Source organism: Hemitrygon akajei, chromosome 5, assembly GCF_048418815.1.
Source record: "Hemitrygon akajei chromosome 5, sHemAka1.3, whole genome shotgun sequence".
NCBI classification, from domain to species: Eukaryota; Metazoa; Chordata; class Chondrichthyes; order Myliobatiformes; family Dasyatidae; genus Hemitrygon; species Hemitrygon akajei.
Genome location: NC_133128.1, coordinates 114,004,500 through 114,027,393, shown reverse-complemented (window position 1 = coordinate 114,027,393; position 22,894 = coordinate 114,004,500). Strand labels below are relative to the sequence as shown.

The window sequence follows — 22,894 nt, the reverse complement described above, 5'->3', positions numbered from 1 at the left end:
GTAAACTGTATAACAGTACTGGCGCTTCATAAGTGATGAGACTTGGGTGTGCCAGGGAGTTCAGTTGTCTCACGGCCTGGGAGAGAAACCGTTTCCCATCCTAACCGTCCTTGCTACGGTACCTCGTGCCTGATGGTAGGGGGTCAAAAAGATTTGCGTTCATGCAATTATATATAAATGCCATTTAAGCAAACATTTCAGTTTTGTAAATTGAATATATAGAATATGCACTATGATATATAATCAAATATGCATTCACTAAACGGTTCAATGCAGAGTTTGAGATTCAAGATCTTAATTCTGAATTCAAGGTCTGTTATTTTCACGTTTGCACTTTATCCCATTGTAAAGCATTTTGAACCACATCGCCTTTGAATGAAAAGTGCTCCATAAATGGGCGATTATTATTAAGATTGTTTATTGTCATTCTTCGGTACACGAGTGTAAAGGAGAACGAAATGATTGTTACTCTGGGTAAGATGCAGCATAAAAGCGCAATAACTATAAATATCACTCAATAATGCATCTCTGTAATGAATTAGGTGGTTATATAAATGCAGAAAACGCGGCTTTTCGCAGCAAGCAGGGTTCGTCTGCGATCAAATTGTTTGCGAAGGGGGTGTTGGTGTTTGATGTAATGCGCGCCCCCGGTTGACGTCAGGCCGCGTGCACGCGCGCCGCCGGTGGACCACTCGCTGCTGCTGTGGCAGCGGAGGGCGGCTGAGCGCAGCCGGGAGCGGGCCGGAGATGTGAGCGGCTGAAGGTCACCCCCGCGGTCCTGCCTTCCCTCTTTTCCTCACTCCGTCCCGCCCGTCAGACCGAGGATGAAGGCGCCGAGGAGCGAGCTCCGTGCCCTGCTCTCTCTGCACCTGCTGCTGCTCGCTCCGGGCACGGCCGAAGCCGCCGCCCGTAGCCACGGTAAGGCTGAAAGAGAGCCGCGGAGGGACAACACGCGTAGCTCCATGTCAGGGAGAGGGAACGGGGCTGGACAATATATATACAAGGATTGTGCTGGTGCGAGGTGGGGGGTAGGTTAACTTCTATATTTATAGGAATGAATAGGGTTAATGTCTATCTACAGGTACTGAGGGGGCTTAACATCTGTATCAACGGGGAATGAGGGGGGTTAACATCTATACAGTCATGGAGGGCTGGTAATGACTGTATCTACAAGAACTGAGGGGGGTGTTAACATTCTTGCCAACAGGGAGTGAGCGGATTAACCTCTGTATCTGTAGGAACTGAGGGGGGGTTAATGTCTGTACCTATGGAGAGGGTTAACATCCATATCAATGGGGACTGAGGGGGTTAACGTCTGTGTCTACAGTCGGGGATAACATTTGTATCTATAGGAGTGAGGGAGTTAACATCTCTATCTACTGGGAGTGAGGTGGGTTAATGTCTGTATCTACAGAAGTGGGGTGGTTTAACATGGGTATCTACTGGGAGTGAGGGGTTAATGTCTGTATCAACTGGAGTGAGGGGTTAATGTCTGTATCAACTGGAGTGAGGGAGTTAACATCTGTACTGGGAATGAGGGAGTTAACATCTGTATTTACTAGGAATGAAGGGGTTAATGCCTGTATTTACTGCGAGTGAGGGAGTTAACGTCTGTATCTACTGGGAGTGAGGGAGTTAATGTCTGTATCTACTGGGAGTGAGAGAGTTAACATCTGTATCTACTGGGAGTGAGGGGGTTAATGCCTGTATCTACTAGGAGTGAGGGAGTTAATGTCTGTACTGGAGTGAGGGAGTTAACATCTGTATTTACAGAAAATGAGGGGGTTAATGCCTGTATCTACTGGGAGTGAGGGAGTTAACATCTGTATTTACTGGGAGTGAGGTGGGTTAATGTCTCTATCAACTGGAGTGAGGGGGTTAATGTCTGTATCAACTGGAGTGAGGGGGTTAATGTCTGTATTTACTGGGAGTGAGGGAGTTAATGTCTGTATCTACTGGGAGTGAGGAAGTTAACATCTGTATCTACTGGGAATGGGGGGGCTAATGTCTGTATCTACAGGAGTGAGGGGGTTAATGTCTGTATCAACTGGAGTGAGGGGGTTAATGTCTGTATCTACTGGGAATGAGGGGGCTAATGCCTGTATCTACTGGAGTGAGGGGGGTATGTCTGTATCTACAGGAGTGAGGTGGGTTAATGTCTGTATCAAGGGGAGTGAGGGGGTTAATGTCTGTATCTACTGGAGTGAGGAGAGTTAATGTCTGTATCTACAGGAACTGAGGCGGTATTTATGTCTGTGTCTATGGGGAGTGAGTCTGTGTTAACATTGGTATGTATAGGGATGAAGGGGGTTAATGTCTATATAGGGGTGAGGAGATGTTTACATCTGTATCTACAGGGACTGAGTGAGTGGGGTTAAGGTTTGTATTTAAGGGTGTGAGGTGGTAATGTCTGATTCTTCAGCGCCTGTGGTGTAGTTTATTGTCTGTACCTACAGGGATTGAGGGGGTTTGAAAGTCTGTATCTACTGGGACTGAGGCTGTGGTTATCATATGTATCCACAGGAAGTGAGGCTGAGTTAATGTCTGTATCCACAGAGGATGGGGTCAGTTAATGAATATATCTGCAGGTGACGAGATATGTATTTACAGGGGATATGGGGTGGGTGGGTGTTTAATGTCCGCGGGGACAATCTGGGCTCAGGATGTTAGAAGGTCGCCAGCAATCATTTACTATTGGAAGTGAATTTGTGTTGAGAATTTTTCTGAATGTTTGCATGGAGTGGAATTGTTGGCCATGTCTTGCACTGGTCGAGGCATGAGAAGGCTATTCGGAGCAGTTTGGTCTATTGAATTTGACTCGGTTGTGAAGGGGAAAGATTAAATTTGTTGAGGAGATGGCCGGTCAGTAGAGTTTTGGTGTCCCTCAGCAGCTCTGAAGCTTAATGGTCAAGGGTGCTTCGGTAGTATAGCAGTTAGCGTAATGCTTTGTAGCAGTAGTGACTCCGGTTCAATTCCCGCTGTTGTCTGTAAGGGCAATACTTTCCTCACAATGGGTGGGTTTCTTTTGGCGCTCCAGTTTCCTCTCACATACTAAGGGTGTAATTGGGCAGTGTGGGCTGATCGGGCTGCAAGGGCCTGTTCCTGAGCTGCATCTTTAAATAAAAACAAATAAATATATAACTAATATTGTTTGAGCGAGCTAGGGCTTTTCTGTTCAGGCATACAGATGATAGAAAAATGGAGGGCTATGTGGGAGGGAAGGGTGACATTAATCTTAAAGTAGAATAAAGGGTTGGCACAACATTGTGGGCCGAAAGGCCTGTACTGTGCTGTTTTTAAAGTTCCAAAGAAAGATGATGCAGCCACTTAGAAACATAGAAAATAGGTGCAGGAGTAGGCCATTCGGCCCTTTGAGCCTGCACCGCCATTCAGTATGATCATGGCTGATCATCCAACTCAGAACCCTGTACCTGCTTTCTCTCCATACCCCCTGATCCCTTTAGCCACAAGGGCCATATCTAACTTACTGTGTTGTTGCTGTGTTGTTGGAATGATTAAGAATAAATCTCTATGAAGTATACAAAATTATTGAAAGGTTGAACGTAGTACGTATGGAGTTGTCTATAGGATCTCTAGTGCAAAGGGTTAGCCAGTGCTATATAAATGTAATCCCTCTGAAATACACTCTGCTGCATTATACGAGAATTAGAAGTGGTGGGTGTTTATTGGGGCCCTTGGAACTACTGCTGGGAATAATTCTGGTTCATCTTTTGCCTACCCAGTCTTATTAGAACCAGGTTGGCACTGATAGGCACTGAGTGGCCAGTTGATTAGGTACTCCCTATACCTAATAATCTTGCCACTGAGTGGATGTTATTGGTCTTCTGCTGCTACAGCACATCCACTTCAGGGTTTGATGTGTTGTGCGTTCAGAGATGTTCTTCTGCACGTTGCTGTTGTAACACGTGGTTATTTGAGTTACTGTCACCTTCTCTTCAACTTGAACCAGGCTGGCTATTCTCCTCTGACCTCTCTCATTAACAAGGCCATTCAGTAGATTTTTGTTTTGTTTATTGCACCATTCTTTGTAATCTCTACAGACTGGTGTGCATGAAAATCCCAGAAGATCAGCAGTTTCTGAGATACTCAAACCACCCTGTCTGGCACCATCAATCCTTCCACGGTCAAAGTCACTTAGATCATATTTCTTCCGCATTCTGATGTTTGGTCTGGACATCAACTGAACCTCTTGACCATGTCTGCATGCCATGTTGCTGCCATGTGATTGGCTGATTAGATATTTGCATTGATGAGCAGGTGTACAGGTGTACCTAATAAAGTGGTGGATGTGTTGGGCCCAGGATGGGTCCTGAGAGATGTTGACATCCAAGAACTTAAAGCTGCCAGCCTTTCCTCTGCTGACCACTAATAGAATTTAGGATCAAGCTCGGACAGCTACATCTGTGTGGTAGTGACCCTGTGTTGCTCTGCTGTCCAGTCTTCATTTATTGGTGGTGCCATTATTCCTTGAGAAGACTCCCTTCATCCACTTCAGTCCTTCTGTGGGTGGGTTGTTGTTGACAGTGGGTTAGGATGGGGTAGACCCTGGAGGTGTCAATTGAGATGGATGGTTTATATTGTGGTCGAACATCAGAATCAGAACCTCTGTGAGAAAAGCCTGTGTACGTTCTCGCTGCCTAATCTCCCTGCTAATTTTCTACACGTCTACTATATAAGGTCACCCCTTTTGCTCCTATGTTCCAAGGAATAAAGACCTATCCTGAATTGGAATCTGTTTTATTATCAGAATCAGATTTATTATCACTGATATATGTCATGAGATTTGTTGTTTTGCAGCAGCAGGTCAGTACAATACAAAAAAAATTACTGTAAGTTACCATAAGAAATATATAAAGTAGTGTAAGAAGAGAGCAAAATCATGAGGTAGTGTCCATGGGTTCATTGTCCGTTCAGAAATCTGAAGTCCAAGAGGAAGAAGCTGTTCCTTAAACATTGTGAGTGTGTGCTTCAGGCTTGTGCACCTCCCTGATGGTAGCAATGAGAAGAGGGTGGATGGTTGGGGTTATTAATGATAATAAAGGAGCATCCCCTTTTGAAGCTGTTCTCGGCAGTGGTGTGGCTAGTGCCCAGGATGGAGTTAGCCGAGTTTACAATCCTCAGCATCGGATCTGTTATTGATCCTGTGCACTGGGGTATTCGTCCAATGTCTTGTGCGCCTGAGTCTCTGAGTGTGTAACAATCCATACATCTTTGAAGTTAGGAATTTTTTTTTCATCAGACTCTGCATGACATGTGGGGCACACTGTCTTGATCTCCCATTCTACCTCATCGTGCCCCTTGCATTTTGTCAGCCTGAACTACATTCTCTGTAGCTGCAGCTCTACATTCTCTTCGCTGTTCCGTGGATGCTGCCTTGCCTGCTGAGTTCCTCCAGCATTTTGTTTTGGATTTCTAGCACCTGCAGAATTTCTTCCAATCCAGATCGTGAACATAAAACAGAATATAGCATGAGGGCTTTGAGGCCAAGTTTGTGGAAGATAAAGGATAGGTGGAGGGGCAGGTAGTGTTGAGGAGGTAGGAAGTCTGTAGAAGGATGTGGAATGATTAGTAGAATGGGTGAAGAAGTGGCAGAAGGAATACAGTGTCGGGAAGTGTATGGTCATGCACTTTGGAAGAAGGATAAAGGCGTGAACTATTTTCTAAATTGAAAGCAAACTCGGAAATCAGAGGAGCAGAGGGGCCTGGGAGTCCTCGTGCAGGATTCCCAAAAGGCTAACTCGCAGGTTGAGTCAGTGGTAAGGAAGGTAAATGCAATGTCAGCATTGATTTCAGAAAGACTAAAATATAAAAGCAAGGATGTGATGCTGAGGCTATTCAGGGCACTGGTCAGATGACATTTGGAGCATTGTGAGCAGTTTTGGGCCCCTTATCAAAGAAAGGAGGTACTAGTATTGGAGAAGGTCCAGAGGACATTGATGAGAATTAGCGTATGAGGAGCGTGTGATGGCTCTGAATTTATTGTAGAAGAATAAGGGGAGATCTCATCGAAACCTATCGAATATTGACAGAGTAGAAAGGGAAAATATATTTCCAGTAGTGGGAGAGTCTAGGACCAGAGAGCACAACCTCATAATAGAGGACAACCCTTTAGAACAGAGATGAAAAGGAATTTATTTAGCCAGAGGGCAGTGAATCTATGGAATTCACTGCCAAGGTATCAGGAATATTTAAAGTGGAGGTTGATAGTTTCTGGATTTGTAAGGGTGTCAAAGGTTACAGGGCGAAGGCAGGAGAATGGGGTTGAGAGGGATAATAAATCAGCCATGATGGATGGTGGAACTGACTTGATGGGTTATGTGGCCTAATTCTGCTCAATATCTTATGGCTTTATAATAAACCAATTAACGCTGGAATTACTAAATTATCAGGGTTACAGAAGGAGGACAGTTAGGCTGGGTAATAGCTTCTTCCCCCAGGCTCTGAGACTTCAGAATACCCTGCTACCACCCAGTATGCATTGTTTATGACTGTGTCAACAGCATTATAGTTACATACTCAACTATATGTCACATATGCACTTTATGTCAATTTGTACATCTACAAAATACTTTTTATTGGCTAATATTATTGTGTTCATATGATTTTATGTGCTGTATGAAATGTATATATATACACTGTGTTTTGCGCCTTGGACCCTGAGGGATGTTGTTCTGTTTAGCTGTATATACGTATATGGTTGAATGAGAATTAACTTGAAGTGCTGGTGAACAGGATTGAAGTATATAGGTATTTGAAGATTGGCATGCAAAAGGGACTGTCCCTTCTCCGTATGACTCTACAACTGTGAGCATACACAGTGTCTGAGCCCTTACAGACTTCTCCATCATTCAGTGAGTCACCTGCAGGTAAGGAAATCTCACTCTCAGAGCCGCATTGCTGACTCCCTATTCTGAGGCAGAACGCTTCACAAGGATGTGACCAGCATTGGAGAGCTTGCCGCTGTCAGGGAATATTAAATATTCTGGATGTGGTAATCTTCTTCAGGTGCCGTCCTGCCAATGCCACCTTCTCACAACTGCCACTGAGCAGGAAGCTCCACACCATCAGGTTCAAGAACAGCTACTTCCCTTCAACCGTTTGGGTTTTGAACCAACCTGCATAGCACATTTAGTAGCACTATGACTACTTTTAACAATTTTGCACTACAATAGACATTGTTTTCATTCTAATTGTGTTCTTTCTTATAATTGTATGTACCCGCCAATTATGAAGAAGGCACGCTAACAGTTATATTTCATTAGGAGTTTGAGATTTGGTATGTCACCTCCTCAGTATTTAAAGGTCTAGCTAGAGTGAACATGGAGGTGATGTTTCCAACAGAGGGAAAGTCTCGGACCAGAGGGCTCAGCCTCAGAATAGAACAGAGATGTTGAGGAATTTCTCTCGCCAGAGGATGATGAATCTGTGGAATTCATTATCACAGAGGCCAAATCATTGGATATATTTAAAGTGTAGATTGATAGGTTCTTGATTAGGCAACAAAGGCAGGAGAATGGGGATGAGAGGGATAATAAATCAGCCATGATGAAATGGCAGAGCAGACTTGATAGGCCAAACCGCTTAATCCTACTCCTATGTCTTATGGTCTCACCAAAGACTCTAGTGAATTTCTACAGATGTAGAAATTTGTGTACTGCACTGTACTGCTGCAAAACAACAAATTGCATGACATATTTCGGTGATAATAAACCTGATTCTGATTCATCCGGGCCCTGCTATCTTCCCTCAGCTATCACTGGGCAGGAGGTACAGAAGCCTGAAGTCCCACACCACCAGGTTCAAGAACAGCGACTTTCCTTCAACCACTCAGTTCTTGAACCAACTGGCACAATCCTAATCTCTACAGTTTAGCAACATTGTGACTACTTTGACCTCTTTATACTAAAATTGACTTTTTTTGTTCTAATTGTGTCCTTTCTTGTAAAAAAATGTGTATAATTTATATTTAATTTATGTTTTTTCTCTTATGAATGCTAGTTATCTGATGCTTTGTGTGTCTGTGAAGCAAGTAAATTTTCATGGATGGAATCCCTGGCTGCCTTCTCTGTCATAGGGAAGCATTTATTAACACAGGACACTTGCAGATGCTGGAAATCCAGAGCAACATACACACAAAATGCTTGAGGAACCCAGCAAGGCAGGCAGCATCTGTGGAGGGGAATAAATAGACAATGTTTTGGGCTGAGACGTTTCACCAGCATGTTATTTATAAGCAGTTGTGGAGCTGATTTTTTTGAAGGGCGGATCATGATGTCATAGAGTGATAGCATAGTGATACAGGCCCCTCGGCCCATTTAGGCTGTGCCAACATGGTCTTCTATCTACCTACTCCTGGACCATCCCCTCCCTAAGGTGTTGGGTGTCTCTAGGGAAAGGAGCAGGGCATGGGAAGGAAGAGTCAGACCAGTAGAGTACTGGTGTGGAATGCTGGCAGGTATTCTACATTCTCAAGTTAGTCGGGGGATCGAGTTCAAAGTTGCTGTGCAAATTGATAGGGTGGTTAAGAAGGCGTGTGGTGTGTTGGGGATTGAGTTCAAAAGTCGTTATGTAATGCTACAGCTTTATAAAACAGTGGTTAGACCACACTTGGATTATTGTCTTCATTTCTGGTCTGTCTCATTATAGGAAGGATGTGGACATTTTAGGGTGCAGAGGTGATTTACCAGGCTGCTGCCTGGATTAGAGACCATGTCTTATGAGGGTTGGTTGAGTGAGCCAGGGCTTTTTGGAGTGAAGGAGAATGAGAGATGACCTGATAGAGGTGTAAAAATGATATGAGGCATTGATAGTGGACTGCCATTTTCCCAGGGTGGAAATGGCAAATATAATGGGGCACAATTTTAAATTGATTGGAGGAAAGTACAGGGGGGATGTCAGAGATTTTATTTTTACACAGAGTGGTGGGTGAGTGGATCATGTTGCCTGGGGTGGTGGTAGAAAGATACATTAAGAGACTCTTAGATAAACACATGGATGAAAGCAAATTGCAGGACTAGGTAGGACAGAAGGGTTGAATTGATCTTGGAGTAGGCTAAAGGGTCGGCACAAAGTCGTGGACCCATACTCTGCTGTAGTGTTCTGTATTCTCTGTTGTAAGTGTGAAGGAGCCCAGGCTGTTCAAAGGGAGTTGGAGTCATATAGTGTAACAGCACGGGAACAGGCCTTTCAAGCTGACCTCAATCGTGTTACCTACACCTGGACCACAGCCCTCCATCCCCCCCCCCCCCCCCCAACTTTGTACATATCCAAACTTCTCTTAAATCAAGGGCCTCTCTGGTGTGGTAATGTTCTATGTCCGATGTAGTTGTTATCCTCCACGAGGACTGGCAGCTTGTTCACTCTTGCATCACCCTTTGAGTGCAGAAGTTCCCCGTTAAATATTTCTCCTTCCATCCTAGCCGTCTGACTTCTAGTTCTTGTTTCATGTAAACTGTGAGTGAGGGTGAGACTCTTGTCTGGTGTTCTGTGCCACCGTGTGTCTGGGCAGGGGCGCTGCCTCCGAATCCATTCTGACCGCACCTCTGACTGTTCCTGATTTCCGTGCTTGGGAACACACTTAGCTGGATATTCCTCAGCCCATCACAGTAAAGTCCTCACCAGCAATGAGCAGATCTGCAAGGAACACTGCCACACTGTCCATCATCCAGGCCCTGCTCTCTTCTCACTACTACCATCAGACAAGAGGTACAGGAGCCTAGGGTCTCACACCTTCAGCTTTAGGAGCCATTACTACCCCTCAACCATCAGGTTCCAGAACCGGCATGGATAACTTCATTCAGTTCAGTTCTGAACTTCATTCCACAACCTATGGACTCGCTTTCAAGGACTCTTTACAACTCATGTTCTCAGTATTATTTATTTACTTTTTCATTTGCACACTTTGTCTTGTACATTTTTTTGTACACTGGTTGTTTGCCAGTCTTTGTATGTATCCCTGCCAGAAAACTACTCTCAAGGTAATATCTGTTGACATGTGCGTTCTTTGATAATAAATTTACTTTGAACTGTGGATTCTGTTTGGAAACCTGGCACCAGGCTGTAAATTCATAGGAGGGCACGTCTGTCCCTTCCAGAAAGGGTCCTTGTCCATATCCAGCAACTTTAATCCATTATTAAATGGACCAGGGGCATTTTACTGAATCAGAAGCAGGTTCACTGGAATATGTCATGAAATTTGTTGATTTGTGGCAGCAGTACAGTGCAAGACATAAATTTACAAGTTACAATAAAAAAGTAAATATTGCATTAGAGGAGTCCATTCAGAAATCTGATGGCAAAGGGGAAGAAATTGTTTCTAAAACATTGAGTGTGGCTCTTCAGGTTCCTGTACCTCCTCCTCGATGGTGGTAGTGAGAAGGGGGCAAGGCTCCTTAAGGATGGATGCCATCTTGAGGCATTGGTTTTTGAAGGTGTTCTTGATGGTAGGGAGGGTTGTGCCCTTGATGGAGCTGGCTGAGTTTACGATGCTCTGCAGCCTGCTGTGATCCTGTGCATTGTGACCTCCTTGCCAGGCTGTGGTGCAAGCTGTCAGAATGGTCCACTGTACATATAGAGAAATCTGTAGGAGTTCTTGGTGACATACCAACTCCTCAAACTCCCAGTGGAGTTGATATATTGCCTTTTTCATGATTACATCAATGTGCTAGGCACAGGATTGATTCTTTAAAACCTTAGTCACACCACACTTGGAGTACTGGGTGCAGTTCTGGCTGCCCCATTATAGGAAGGATGTGGAAGCTTTGGGGTGCTGCCTGGATCAGACAATATGAGCTACAAGGAAAGGTTGCACAAATCTGAGTTGCCTCCTTGGGGTGTAAGAGGCTGAGGGAAGACCTGACAGAGCTTTTTTTTTTTAATTATGAGAGGCATAGATCAACAGTAAGTATCTTTACCCCAGGCAGAGACTCCCGTAACATTTCAGGGGCATCTCAAAGTTCAAACTAAGTTTGTTTGCAAAGTACATAGATGTCACCGTATACCACCCTGAGATTTATTTTCTTATAGGCATTTACAGGCAAAGAGAAATACAATAGAATTTTACTAAAAAAAAAATTATAGATAAGTGGACAAAGGCTGACAGACAGCCAATGTGAAAAAGAAGACAAATTGTGCAAATAACATTAAATAACACTGAGATCATGAGTTGCAGAGTCCTTGAAAATGAGTCTTAGGTTGTGGAGTCAGTTCAGAGGTGAGGTGAGTGAAGTTATCCACACTGGTTCAGGAGCCTGGTTGCAGAGTAGTAACTGTTCCTGAACCTGGTGGGGTGGGACCCAGGGTTTCTGTAACCCCTGCCTAATGATAATGGTGTGAGGGGATCATGGTCTGGATGGTGGGGGAGCTTCCAGTAAGACGGCAGTAAGATTGGTCACAGCAGCCACTCTGGCTCCAACAAATGGTCTTGAATGTTTGTTCTTGTGATCGCAAGACCCTGTTGGACATCGGTAACATGAAATACTGTGAGTTGGTTCATTGGCAAGACCAGTGGGTGGGGGAACTGTGTGGCCTCAGCTGTTGCACAGACTAGGCCCTCGTGCCACCCAGGGGAGCAGGCAGTGTGGGAGAGAGTAGAGGTGCAGAGGGCACCCAGGAATCCATGCTTGGCTGAGTGTTGACCCTGCAGGCCGGCTCTCGAACACTCGCTCCCTGGAAGGCAAGCTGGGTTGCCTTCATCTGTGGCTGACCCAGTGCGAGATGAGGAACTGCTGTGTGCCTGTTCTTGCAGAAATATGGCTCCAGGCCAACATCCCATGCACCCTCAATGCTCAGGCCATGCCACTCTGGAACTTACTGATGTTATTTTGTGACTATCATAATTATGTGCTGTGTGTGAATATATGTACTGTGTGTTTACACCTTGGCTCCAGAGAAACACGGTTTCATTTAGCTGTATACATGTGTATAGTTGAAAGACAACAATCTTGAACTTGAGTACTTGAAACACCAAGGCAGAAAGGGCTCTGGACCAAATGCTGGTCAGTGGGATTGGCGTAGTTGGTCAGCGTGGACACATTGGGTCAAAGGGCATGCTTCCACACTGTGTGGCACCTACTTCAGAACAACAAAATTGCATTTCATTAGGTGAGTTAGTAGCTGGCATTGTTTCCGATCGCACACTGTATCAGGATGGTATTTAGTTGCGGTACTGTTCAGTCCCCTGTTGTGGGCAGCTAAAAATAACTGAACAAGGATGGTGTTGACTGTAGTGGTAGGAGAGGAGGCTTCAGCTGGTAGATGCATCGGGCTTCATGTAAGAGGTGAATATAAGACATGGTGAGTCGTGGGGCACTGAGAAGTGTGGTAGAACAGAGGCATCTGGGAATACAGGTCCATAATTACTTGAAAATGGCATCACAGGTAGATAGGACCTTAAAGAGAGCTTTTGGCACACTGGCCTTCACAAGTCAGAGTACTGAATACTGGAGTTGGGGGTGTTATGTTGAAGTTGTTTAAGATATTAACGGGGCATAATTTGGAGTATTGTGTGCAGTTTTGGTCACCTACCTACAGGAAAGATCAAAGGTTCATTATCAAAGTATGCATGCAGTATACAACTCTGAGATTCGTCTTCTCCAGAAAGCCATGAAACAAAGAAAACCATGAAAGTAATTCAAAGAAAAGCACCATCCCCCACACAAATCTCGCAAACGGCAACATGATCAATTCCCCACTTCACGCAGAAAAACTGACAGTTTGCATCAAATGGCAACCAGAATGTCAAACCCCTCCCTTGCAAAAAAACTTACAAATCACACCCAACGGCAGCAAGAACATCAAAACCCAAACCCCTCCCTTGCACAAAAACCGAACAGATTGCACCCAATGGCAACAAGAATATCAAACCCCAAATCCCCAACCCCTCCCTCACACAAAAAAAACTTACAAATGGCGGCAGACAGCAACAAGAAAGAACAGGCAAAACACAGAATCCAAAAAAAAACTGAAAGTGATCACTTTGAACTGCCGTTAGTTTGAACTATAGTCCACAGTCCAATCCATAGACCACAGAACTTTGCTAACAATCTCTAACAGCATCGAGGGAGATAGACCTTCTCAGATCATCCAGCAGCAGTGAAAAGTCCATCACAGTAGTGAGCACGAGGCAGGTAGTCAGTGCTGAACACTTGCTCATCTCCGCATTCACCTCGATGTTTCAATCTTCCTAATAAAAAGGGCAGAAAGAGTGCAGAGAAAATTTACAAGGATGTTGCTGGGACTTCAGGACCTGAGTTATAGGGAAAGGTTGAATAGGTTAGGATTTTATTCCCTGGAGCATAGGAGAATGAGGGGAGATTGGATAGAGGTATACAAAATTTTGAGGGGTATAGATAAGGTAAGTACAAGCAGGCTTTTTCCACTGAGGTTGGGGGAGACGACAACTAGAGGTCATTGGTTAAGGGTGAAAGGCGAAATGTTTAAGGGAAACCTAAGGGGAAACTTTTTCACTCAGAGGATGGTGAGAGTGTGGAATGAGCTGCCAGCGGAAATGGTGCATGCAGGTTTGATTTCAACATTTAAGAGAAGTTTGGATAAATACACGGACAGGAGGGGTATGGAGAGCTGTGGTCCAGGTGTGGGTCGATTGGACCAGACAGAATAACAGTTCGACACAGAAGGGCCTGATTCTATGCTGTAGTACTCTGTGATTCTAGATAAGTGCATGGACAGGAGAGTTTTAAAGGATATGGGCCAAATGCAAGCAGATGAGTCTAATTTACTGGGTTAGCATAGAGGAGTTGGGCTGAGGTTTCCATGCTGTTTGTCTCTGTGATCCTATGGCCCTATAAACATTGACCTGTCCTGGGCCCTCCACATTAATGCAATCACAAGGAAGATGGACCAGCATTTTTACTTTCTTACAAGGTTAAGGAGATTCATCTTGTCACAAAAGACTCTAATAAGCTTCTACAGATGTACTGTTCAAAGTATCCTGACTGCATCATGGTCTGGTATGGGAATTCAAATACACAGGAATATAAGAAGCTGAAGAGAGTAGTGGACTCAGCCCAAGATATTACGGACACACCCCTCCCCACCTCAAGAAGGCAACGTACATCAATCACCGTGCCATCTTCTCGCAGCTGCCATTTGGCAGGAGGTACAGAAACCTGAAGTCCCGCACCACAAGGTTCAGGAACAGCTACTTCCCTTCAACCATTCAGTTCTTGAGCCGACCTGTACAATCTCTACAGTGTACTAACACTGTGACCACTTTGAACACTTGGCACTAACATGGACTTTGTTTCTATTTTGTTTTAATTGTGTTTTTACTTGTAAAAATTTATGTTTTTCGCTATTGTTGTGAATGGTGCTCATATAATGTTGTACCTGCAGTACCTGTGTATACACATACATATATACTCACTTTCAAGGACTCTTCACTATTTTTATTTGCACAGTTTGTCTTCTTTTTCACATTGTTTTGCACATAGAAATCTATGGCATTTCTTTATTTTCCTGTACACGCCTGCAAGAAAATGTATCTTGAGGTAATATACAGTGACATATACGGTAGGTACTTTGATAATGAATTTACTTTGAACTTTATAGTAATCTTGACTTTGACATTAAGGGAATCATGGATACTGGGATAATGCTGGAAAATGATGCTGTGTAGAAAGTCAGCCATGATGCGGTACAGTAGCATCGGGTCAGCAAGGTCGCAAAGCGGTTAGCACAGTGCTTTACAGCACCAGCAATCAGGGTTCAATTCCCACCGCTGTCTGTAAGAAGTTCGTATGTTCTTTCTGTGACCGTGCAACTTTCTCCTGTTGTGCTCCAATTTCCTCTCACATTCCAAAGATATATGGGCTAGGGTTAGTAAGTTGTGAGCATGCTGTGTTGGCGGCAGAAGCAGTGCTTGCACGGCGCCTCTCCCCCTCCCCAGCACAGTCTTCACATTTGATTTCACCCAAATGATGCGCTTCCCCATACATTTTAATGTACATGTGACAAATAAAGCTAATCTTCAACCTTCCAACCTTTTATGTTCTTTGATCTTGTATGTGCTCTGAGAATTCAGTTTTCATGTTTGTTGGTAAGATGGGGGAGAATTAGTGTTGTGTAGAGCAGAGAGGAGCCTCGTGCATGGGGAGGTACAGGTACAATGAAAATCTTGCTTGCAGCAGCATCACAGGCACGTAGGTACAGACAGTACACAGGATATAAATTAAACATAAATTGTGCAAAACCATGAAGAGAGAATAAAACGACCATGCAAAACTAAGGCCTTAAAAAAATGTAACCTTATGGGGAAAAGGCAAAAGAGTAGGTTTGAGAGTGAGAATAAATTAGCCATGGTTGAATGGCGGACCAGACTTGAAGGCTAAATAGCCTAATTCCACTCCTATGTCTATAAGACCATAAGACATACGAGCACAATTAGGCCATTCAGCCCATCAAGTCTGCTCTGCCATTCCATTATGGCTGATCCCTGATCCCTCTCAACCCCATACACCTGCCTTCTCACCATATCCTTTGATGCCCTGACCAATTAGGAAACTATCAACTTCTGCATTAAATACACCCACGGACTTGGCCTCCATTACAGTCTGTAGCAGAGCATTTCACAGATTCACTATACTGTGGTTAAAGAATTTCTCCTTACATCTGTTCTAAAAGGCCACCACTCAATTTTGAGACTGTGTCCTCTAATTCTGGATACCTCCACCACAGGAAACATCCTCTCCACATCCACCTTATATAGTCCTTCCAACATTTGGTAGATTTCAATGAGATTCTGCGCCCCCCCCACATTCCTCTGAATTCCAGTAAGTACAGGCCCAAAGCTGCCAAATGCTCCTTATATGTTAACTCCTTCGTTCTTGGAATCATCCTCATGAACCTCCTCTGGACTCTCTCCAATGACAACACATTCTTTCTGAGATATGGGGCCCAAAATTGTTGACAATACTCCAAGTATGGCCTGACTAGTGCCTTATAAAGACTCCGCATAATCCCCTTGCTTGTGTATTCTATTCCCCTTGAAATAAGTGCCAAATTGCATTTGCCGCCTTTACCACAGGCTCAACCTGTAAATTAACCTTTTGGGAGTCTTGTACGAGGATTCTTCACAAGGCAAAGGAGCAGAAGTAAGACATTTGGCCCATCGAGTCTGCTCCGCCACTCCACCATGAGCTAAACTATTCTCCCATCTAGTTCCAATTTCTGGCTTTTTTCCCAAATCCCTTGATACCCTGACTAATTAGATACCTGTCAATCTCCTCCTTAAAAACCCTCAATGATTGGGCCTCCACAGCTGTATGTGGCAACGAATTCCATAAATCCATGACCCTCTGGCTGAAAAAATTTCTCCTCATCTCTGTTTTAAATGGGTACCCCCTAATTCTAAGACTGTGACCCCTTGTCCTGGACTCACCCACCAAGGGAAACAGCCTTTCCACATCTGGATTCATCTGCACCTCTGATGTTTGAACCTTCTCCCCAATAGTCTGCACTATTGCCCCTTTTACCAAAATGCATTATTGTACATTTTCCAACACTGTGTTCTATCTGCCATATTTTTGCCCATTCATCCAGTTTGTCCAAGCCCTGATGCAATTGCGTTGTTTCCTCAGCACTGCCTATCCCGCCATCTATTTTCGTATCATCTGTAAACTTTGCCACAAAGCCATCAATTCCGTTAAATAAATCATTGACAAACAATCTGAAAAGAAGTGGTCCCAATACTGAAGTGGTCTTGACGAAGGGTCTCGGTCCAAAACGCCGACTGTACTCCTTCCTATAGATGCTGCCTGGCCTGCTGCGTTCCACCAGCAAATTTGTGTGTGTTGCTTGAATTTCCAGCGTCTGCAGATTTCCTCGTGTTTGCAGTCCCAATTCTGACCCCTGAGGCACACCACTAGTCACTGGCAGCCAACCAGAGAAGGCCCCCTTTATTCCCACTCATTGTCTCCTGCCTGTCCACTGTTCCTCCTATCTATGCCAGTATCTTTCCTGTAACGCCACAGGATTTTATCTTGTTAAGCAGCCTCATGTGTGGCACCTTATCAAATGCCTTCTGAAAATCCAAGTAAATGACACCCAGTCATATCGTCTTAATGTTAGAAAGCGAAGGGCATGGTAGTGCAAGAGGAGATCTGCCCTGTTCCGTTGTTAGGGTAGAGGGAGAGAGTTGTGCAGGTTGTTCCTGAACCTGTTGTTGTGGGACTTGCATTCTGAGATTTTAAGAAATGGAACAAAAGGGTTTGGGTCTCAGGTCAACATGATGGCACTGTACATTGTGGCAGGATATTGATTTTAATCTGCGAGATGTGTTCATTACTGTAAAGAAGGGCATAAAATCAGTCAGGTTTGATGCAGGTAGTGGTAAGAAACTGTGGCCTACTTTCTCTCTCTCTCTCACTCTCTGTCTCTGTGTGTCTCTCTATCTAGCTCTTTTTTTTCTCTGTGTATGTCTCCCCTCTTTCTCTCTTTCCCCATCTCTCTCTCTCCCTCCCCCCTATGTCTCCCCATCTACCACACTCCCTTCTACCCCACCCATCTACGCCACCCTACATCCACTCCACCTCACCCATCCACTCTACCCCACATCCACGCTACCCAACCCTCTCTTCCCCATGCACACACACTCTCTGTCCTGACCCCCCTCTGTCCCCCCTCACCCTGCCCCCTCTTCCCCTCCCTCTCTCTGCTTCTTCCTCCCCTTCCCTTCTTCCTCCCCCTCTTCCCCTCCTTCCTCTCTTCCCCCTCTTCCCCTTTCCTCTTCCCCCTTCCCCACACCCCCTCTCCCACTTCTCCCCCTCTTCCCCAACCCCTCCCCCTCCTTTCTCCTCCCCAATCTCCCTCTCCCCCTTTCCTCTGCCCCTCTCTCCCACACACCCTGTCCTCCACACACCCCCTCTCTTGCCCCTTCTCCCCTCTTTCCCCTTCCTCCCCATCTTCCCCCTCCCCTTCCCTCTTTCTCCTCTCCCCCGCTCTTCGACACACACCCTCTCTTCCCCCTTCCCACTCACTTCCCCCTTTTCCTCCTCACTTCCCCCTTCCATCCCTCTCTCTTCACCAATCCCCCATCCCCCTTCTCAACTCTTTCCACCCCACCTCTTTCTGCCCCCCCACTTCTTCCCACGTCCCTTTTCCCCTCATTAGGCTCTATAATGAGTCAACCTATAGCTTGGGAAGTGATGACGCCCTCCTGTTAGACCGTTAAGAAAAAATAAAAAATTGTTACCTCAAACAGTGACACAGTAGCGTTACAAGTGAACAAATATACAAATATTAGAAGAGAAGTAAGAAAGAATAAAAAGTAAGTTACCTCAACTTCTCTTCTGATTGTATATCTGTGCACTAGTAATGCTACTGTGGCACTGTAATTTCCTTTGGAATCAATGAAGTATCTATCTCTATCTACAGTGGACAAGGAGAGGGTGCTTCTAATAGTGGGGTAGTCTTGGACCAAAGGGCACAAACGCAGAACAGGACAGAGATGAGAAGACATTTCTTTAGCCAGACGGTGATAGATCTTGCGGAATTTGTTGCCACATATGGCTGTGGAGGCAAAGACATTGGGTGTATTTGAAACGGAGGCTGATAGGTTGTTGATTAGTGAGGGCATCAAAGATTATGGAGGAAGACAGGAAGATGGGGTTGAGAGTCAGCCATAATGGTATGGTGGAGCAGAATAAACGGGTTGCATGGCCTAATCCTCCTCCTATATTTAATGCCCTTATGGATCTCGACCTGAAATATCAGCTGTCCATTCCCCCTCCACCCCACTTCCCAATAGATGCTGCCTGAATCACTGAGTTCCTTCTGTCATTTGCATTTTGTTCCTTATATAGTACAACTCTGGGGACGCCCCAAAGTATGTCATAGCCTTGGAAGAGCCCACTAGTTATAAAAGGCGCTGTAGAGATTAAAATTTCATACCAATATTCTGGTTGCTGGAGGAAGGACCAGTTAGTGGGTTAGTTACAAAACACTGCCCTGTGCTGAAAATAACTTCGGGCTGCTGGGAATGGGGAGGTTCCGTAGCAGAGTGATCCAGCGCTGGAGCTACCAGAAAGTCTTGCCGTGATCACAAAGTACACAGGAGATGCTGAGGGATTTGAAAATGGGCAATACGATCACCTGCTTCAAAGTGGGGGGAGGCAGTGGGGTAAGAAGATTTCTAGCAGAGGGCTAGATCATTTTAACCTGGTCAGGCAGCATCTGTGGAGAGGAATAAGCTGTTAATGTTGTAGTCAACGTCTGTCATCAGGAATGGAAAAGAAAGGAGGAAGAAACCCGGAGAAGGTGAGAGGGGCAGGAGAAGGACATGCTGGCAGGTGATCGGTGAGGGGGAAGGTGGGTGGGGAAAGATGGTGAAGCTGGGACAGCAGATGTGGAAATGGCTGAAGAGGAATGAATCTAATAAGAAAGGAGAGTGGATAACGTGAGAACCTCAGTAAGGATGGAAACCAGAGGGAGACGATGGGTATGCAATGTCCATGCGTAAATCTGTTCTTATCAATGATAACTCCCTCACCTAACCAGATTCAATTATTTTGTAGAATAAACAGAGAACTCCTCCCAACAGGGCCCTTACTTCCTCCTTCACATTTCCAATGGCCCACTTACCATCCCCTCTCTTGTTCTCACCTATCACTAACCAGACGGTCTCCTACCCCTCCCTCATCCCCAGCTCCCCACCTCTGCCCCTCTCCCTCCCACACTCCCACTTCACACACCTCTGCCCCTCTCATTTTCTTTTCGCCACCACACTCTCTCTTGCCCACACAATCTAGTTTGTTTCCTATTCCATTCCTCCTTCCTTCCTCTCCACCTCCTTCACTTCCATTTCTTTGTTCCCCCTCCCACTTCCCCTCTACACAATTTCCAAATGCTCCCCACACCCTACCCTCCCCACCTCCTTTCCCCCTCTTCCTTCTCCTTCCCCAACCCCCTCCCTCTCTACCCCCACTGACCCCTCTCTCTACCCCACCACACCTTCTGTCTACCCCACCGCCCCGTCTCTCTTGCACTCCGCCCCACCACCCTCCTTCGCTCCTAACACCCCTGTCTCCCTCCCACCCCACCTTGATCCCAGCCTTCTCCCTATCTCTCCTGGCCCTCCCTCTCTCTTGGACCTCTCAGACCTCTCACTCTCCCGGCTCCCACTTCTCTCTCCCGGCTCCCACTTCTCTCTCCTGGCTCGCACCCTCTCCTGGCTCTCCCCCTCTCTCTCCCAGACCCCGCTCTTTCTCCCATCCCCCTCTCTCCCAGCCAACCCACCCTCTCTCTCTCCCAGCCGTCACTGTCTGTCTGTCTGTCTCCTCTAGCCCTCACCCTCTCTCTCTCCCCCAGCCGTTACTCTCTGCCCCGCACCGCCCCACTCTGCCCACACCCCCTGCCCCACCCCCTCTCTCTCCCAGCCCCCCTCTCCCCAGACGCCCCTCCCTCCCCCCCAGCCACCCGTCTCTCTCCCCCAGCCCTCACTCTGTGCCCCATGCCGACCCTCTCTGCTCCCCACTCTCTCCCAGCCCACTCAGTCTCCCAGCCTCCCCGTCTTTCTCCCAAGCTCCTAGTCTCTGTACCAGCCCTCCTCTCTCTCAGCACCCCCCATGTCTCTCTCCCAGGCCTCACTCTCAGCTCCACACCACCCCACTCTACCCTGCCCTCTCTCTCTATCCCAGCCACCTCTCTCTCGCAGCCCTCTCTCACTCTCCCTGTTTATCTCCCAGCAGTCACTCTTTCAGTCTCTTAGCCATCAATCTCTCTCTCTCTCTCCCAGCCCTCACTCGGTGCCCCACACTGAACCACTCTGCCTGCACCCCCCTGCCCTGTACCCCCTCTCCCTCTACCAGCCCGTCTCTCTTTCCCAGCCACCCTTCTCCCTCTCCCAGTGCACCTACTCTCTCGCAGCCCTCCCTGTCTCTCCCCAGCACTGTCTCCTGCACTGCCTCTCTCTGCCCCCCAACCCCCTGAGCCCCTCTCTCTTAGCCCCTGCCTCTCCCAGGCACCCTCTCTCTATCCCAACCCCCTTCTCTATCAAAGCCCCCACTCTCTATCCCAGCCACCCCTCTCTCTCTCCTAGCCATCATTCCCTCTTTCAGCCCTCACTCATTTTCTCGCAGCCGTCACTCTTTTCTCTCTCCGTCCTCACTCTCACTCTCTCTCCCAGCTCTTCACTGCCCCACTCTGCCCCACACCCCCTCCCTCTCTCCCAAACCCCCCCTCTCTCTCCCAAACCCCCTCTCTCAACACCCCCTCTCTCTCCCAACACCCCTCCCTCTCTCCCAACACCCCTCCCTCTCTCCCAAAACCCCCTCTCTCTCCCAAACCCCCCTCTCTCAACACCCCTTCTCTCTCCCAACACCCCTCCCTTTCTCCCAACACCCCTCCCTCTCTCCCAAACCCCACCTCTCTCTCCCAACCCCCCCTCTCCCAAACCCCCCCTCCCAAACCCCCCCTCTCTCTCCCAAACCCCCCTCTCTCCAACACCCCTCCCTCTCTCCAACACCCCTCCCTCTCTCCCAACACCCCTCCCTCTCTCCCAACACCCCTCCCTCTCTCCCAACACATCTCCCTCTCTCCCAAACCCCCCCTCTCTCTCCCAAACCCCCCTCTCTCAACACCCCCTCTCTCTCCCAACACCTTCTCTTTGTCTCCCAGCCACCCCAATCTCTCTCCCAGTCACCCCCTCTCTCTCTCACAACCCCTACCTCTCTCCCAGCCCTCACTATCTCTCTCTTTTCCAGCACTTACTGTCTGCCCCACAGTGCCCAACTCTGCCTCATCCAAATCTGCCCCGTACCCCTCTGTCTGCTCTCCCAGCCAGCCCCCTCTCTCCCAGACCGTATCTCTATCCCAGCCCCCCTACCCCTGCCCCCCCTTTCTACCCCAGCCCCTCCTCTCTCTATTCTAGCCTTCCCTCTCTCTATCCCAGACCCCCTTCTCTATCTCCCAGCCCCTTTTTTCTCTCTCTCCCAGCCAACCCTATTTGTCTCCCAGTCCTCACTCTCACTCTCTCTCTCTTTTCCAGCCTTCACTCTCCGCCCCGCACTGCCCCCTCTGCCCCTCCCTTTCCCACACTGCTCCTCACCCCCTTCCTCGCACCCCGCACCCCCTCCCACCCTGCCCCCTCCTCTTCTCCCTCTTCTCCCCTTACCCCCTCCTCCCCTTCCGTCTCCCTCTCTCTCCAAATATCTCACTCTCCCGCCCCCTCGCTCACATTTTTCCTACACCCTCTACCTCTCTCCAACTTCCCCTCGCTCTCCCAATCCCCCTCCACCTCCCCCTTGCCCCCTCCCCCTCTGCCACTCTCACCCTTCCCCTCCTGTTCATTCTCTCTCTTCAAACCTCTCACCTTCCCACTCACCCTCTCTCTCCCTCCCTCTCTCACTCCCCACTCTCCTGCACCCACTCTCTCTCCCACCTCCCCTTCCCTCTCTCCTCTCCCTCCTCTCCTCCCTCTCTTCCTCCCCTCTCTCTTCCCCTCCTCCCTCTCTTCCTCCCCCTCTTTCTCCCCCTCCTCCTTCTCTTCCTCCCCCTCCCTCTCCCCACCTGTTTTTCCTCTGTCACACCCTGCTCATTGGATGACTAGTTTGCATCTTTACTATGTTTCATGCTTTTTCGTCATTGCGTATGTGGGTGTAAATCATTTTTCCAGTTATTATTTCAAGCCAAAAATAAATCCTCCTTTTATAACAAGAGAAAGCTAAATCAATGTCACTTGTTAATTTAAGTTACTTCTGACCTGATAGTGCAATCAAAGGAAAAAATCTAATTCTTAACCATTTGTGGCTCTCTCTGTGTTTTTCCTGAAGTAATTTCCTTTCTCAGCATTATGAATGTTGTGATTTCCAATCTCTCACACAAGTTTTGGCACTGAGGCATATATAGGATAGATAAA

The 22,894-nt window shown here is 46.9% G+C and overlaps 1 protein-coding gene across 5 annotated transcripts in view; it reads left to right on the top strand.

Annotated features, from left to right (window-relative positions):
• The first annotated feature begins 671 nt into the window (after positions 1–671).
• ptprna (protein tyrosine phosphatase receptor type Na) overlaps positions 672–22,894 on the top strand; it is a 229,234-nt gene continuing 207,011 nt past the window's right edge. For all 5 annotated transcript variants that reach the window (XM_073046219.1, XM_073046221.1, XM_073046223.1 and 2 more), the window contains exon 1: positions 672–918. In XM_073046219.1, the coding sequence (XP_072902320.1) occupies positions 825–918 (94 nt within the window). In that variant the 5' untranslated portion in view covers positions 672–824. The remainder of the gene's footprint in view (positions 919–22,894) is intronic.